Source organism: Microtus ochrogaster, unplaced genomic scaffold (genome assembly GCF_000317375.1).
Source record: "Microtus ochrogaster isolate Prairie Vole_2 unplaced genomic scaffold, MicOch1.0 UNK208, whole genome shotgun sequence".
NCBI classification, from domain to species: domain Eukaryota; kingdom Metazoa; phylum Chordata; class Mammalia; order Rodentia; family Cricetidae; genus Microtus; species Microtus ochrogaster.
This window is the reverse complement of record NW_004949306.1, coordinates 5580-6671: the sequence shown is the minus strand read 5'-3', so window position 1 is coordinate 6671 and position 1092 is coordinate 5580. Positions and strand designations below refer to the sequence as shown.

The 1092-nt window shown below is 45.9% G+C and overlaps 1 protein-coding gene across 1 annotated transcript in view; it reads right to left on the bottom strand.

The window, feature by feature from the left end:
• The window catches only part of LOC102000244 (carcinoembryonic antigen-related cell adhesion molecule 21-like), a gene marked incomplete at its 5' end in the record, with an annotated part of 24419 nt that extends 23670 nt beyond the window's left edge, over window positions 1–749 (bottom strand). Inside the window, one exon of the mRNA XM_013355589.1 lies at window positions 390–749. Coding sequence (XP_013211043.1) covers window positions 390–749 — 360 coding nt within the window. The remainder of the gene's footprint in view (window positions 1–389) is intronic.
• Window positions 750–1092: the final 343 nt, after the last annotated feature.

The following is a 1092-nucleotide window of genomic DNA, read 5'->3' as shown; positions in this document are numbered from 1 at the left end:
TCTTTGAGATCCCAGAATTCCTGGTCCAGTCTGGGATGGAGGTCTGAAGCAAAGCTTTGGGTGTTCATTTCTCTGTGAAAATCTCATGGTTTTCTCAGCCAGGCCCTGCCTGAGTCCTGAAGGGTCTCTCTCAAGGCCACGTTCATGATGAGCATCTAAGACCATGGGCAGAGTCTGAGATGCCTGGGCTGAGTTACCTCACCCACTCTCTCTGAGGGTGAATTCAAGTGAGGGATCCTGATATATTGCTGTTTCCTCCACTCCGTGTCCTTTACTAAATGATGAACCACAATGTGGGGACCATAACACAGTCATCCAGCAATGACAGTTCTATGTGTGAAGTAGGATTAAGTCCACCCATGACCCAGAGATTACAGAGAATTACTTACGGTGGACATGGAACTGCACGCATAATTTCATAAAATCATAGTTTTGCATTAGCATTTGCAACATGTAGGTTCCGGTGTCTTTCTGAGTGACATTCTGGAAGAGCAGGGATCCATCGGGGTATATCGTCTCTCTGCCACTGTATGCAGGCCCTGGTGTATTTGCATTAGCTGACGTTATAAAACGTGCAATTTCCTTACTGTTATCTACATTTTGTCCCTTGTACCAGAAAAAGCTGCGGGGTGTCTCTGGCATATTGTGGACAAGTATAAGAACATTTGCCCCTTCAGCAACATGGGGCGGAACTGCTTCCAAAGAGACTTGGGCCGTGGTGGGAGAGCTCCAGTAGATCAAAAGTGAGGCTAAGAGGGAAGAGAGAAAAATCTATCAATAATAGATCTTTGCATTTGGTAGAAATTGAGACCTGAGTGTGTTCAACTCTCAGCCTTGGTGTGTGTGTCTTATTGTCGTATTGCAGGAGGTCAGCAACATCACTCCCATTCCTCAGTACCCCTGAATATTTCCACTGAATTAAACTATTTTCTTGGGTGTCTGCACAGCAAACCCCTCACTCCCTCAGATCCCTGCAAACAATCAGAATCTTTGGTGAGTGTAGGCATGTCTTCTCTGACCTCCTTCTCCAAAGACTCCAGCCTTCATTTTCTGACCTTTCCAGCTCTGTTTCTTCTGAAGTCCTTGTCAACC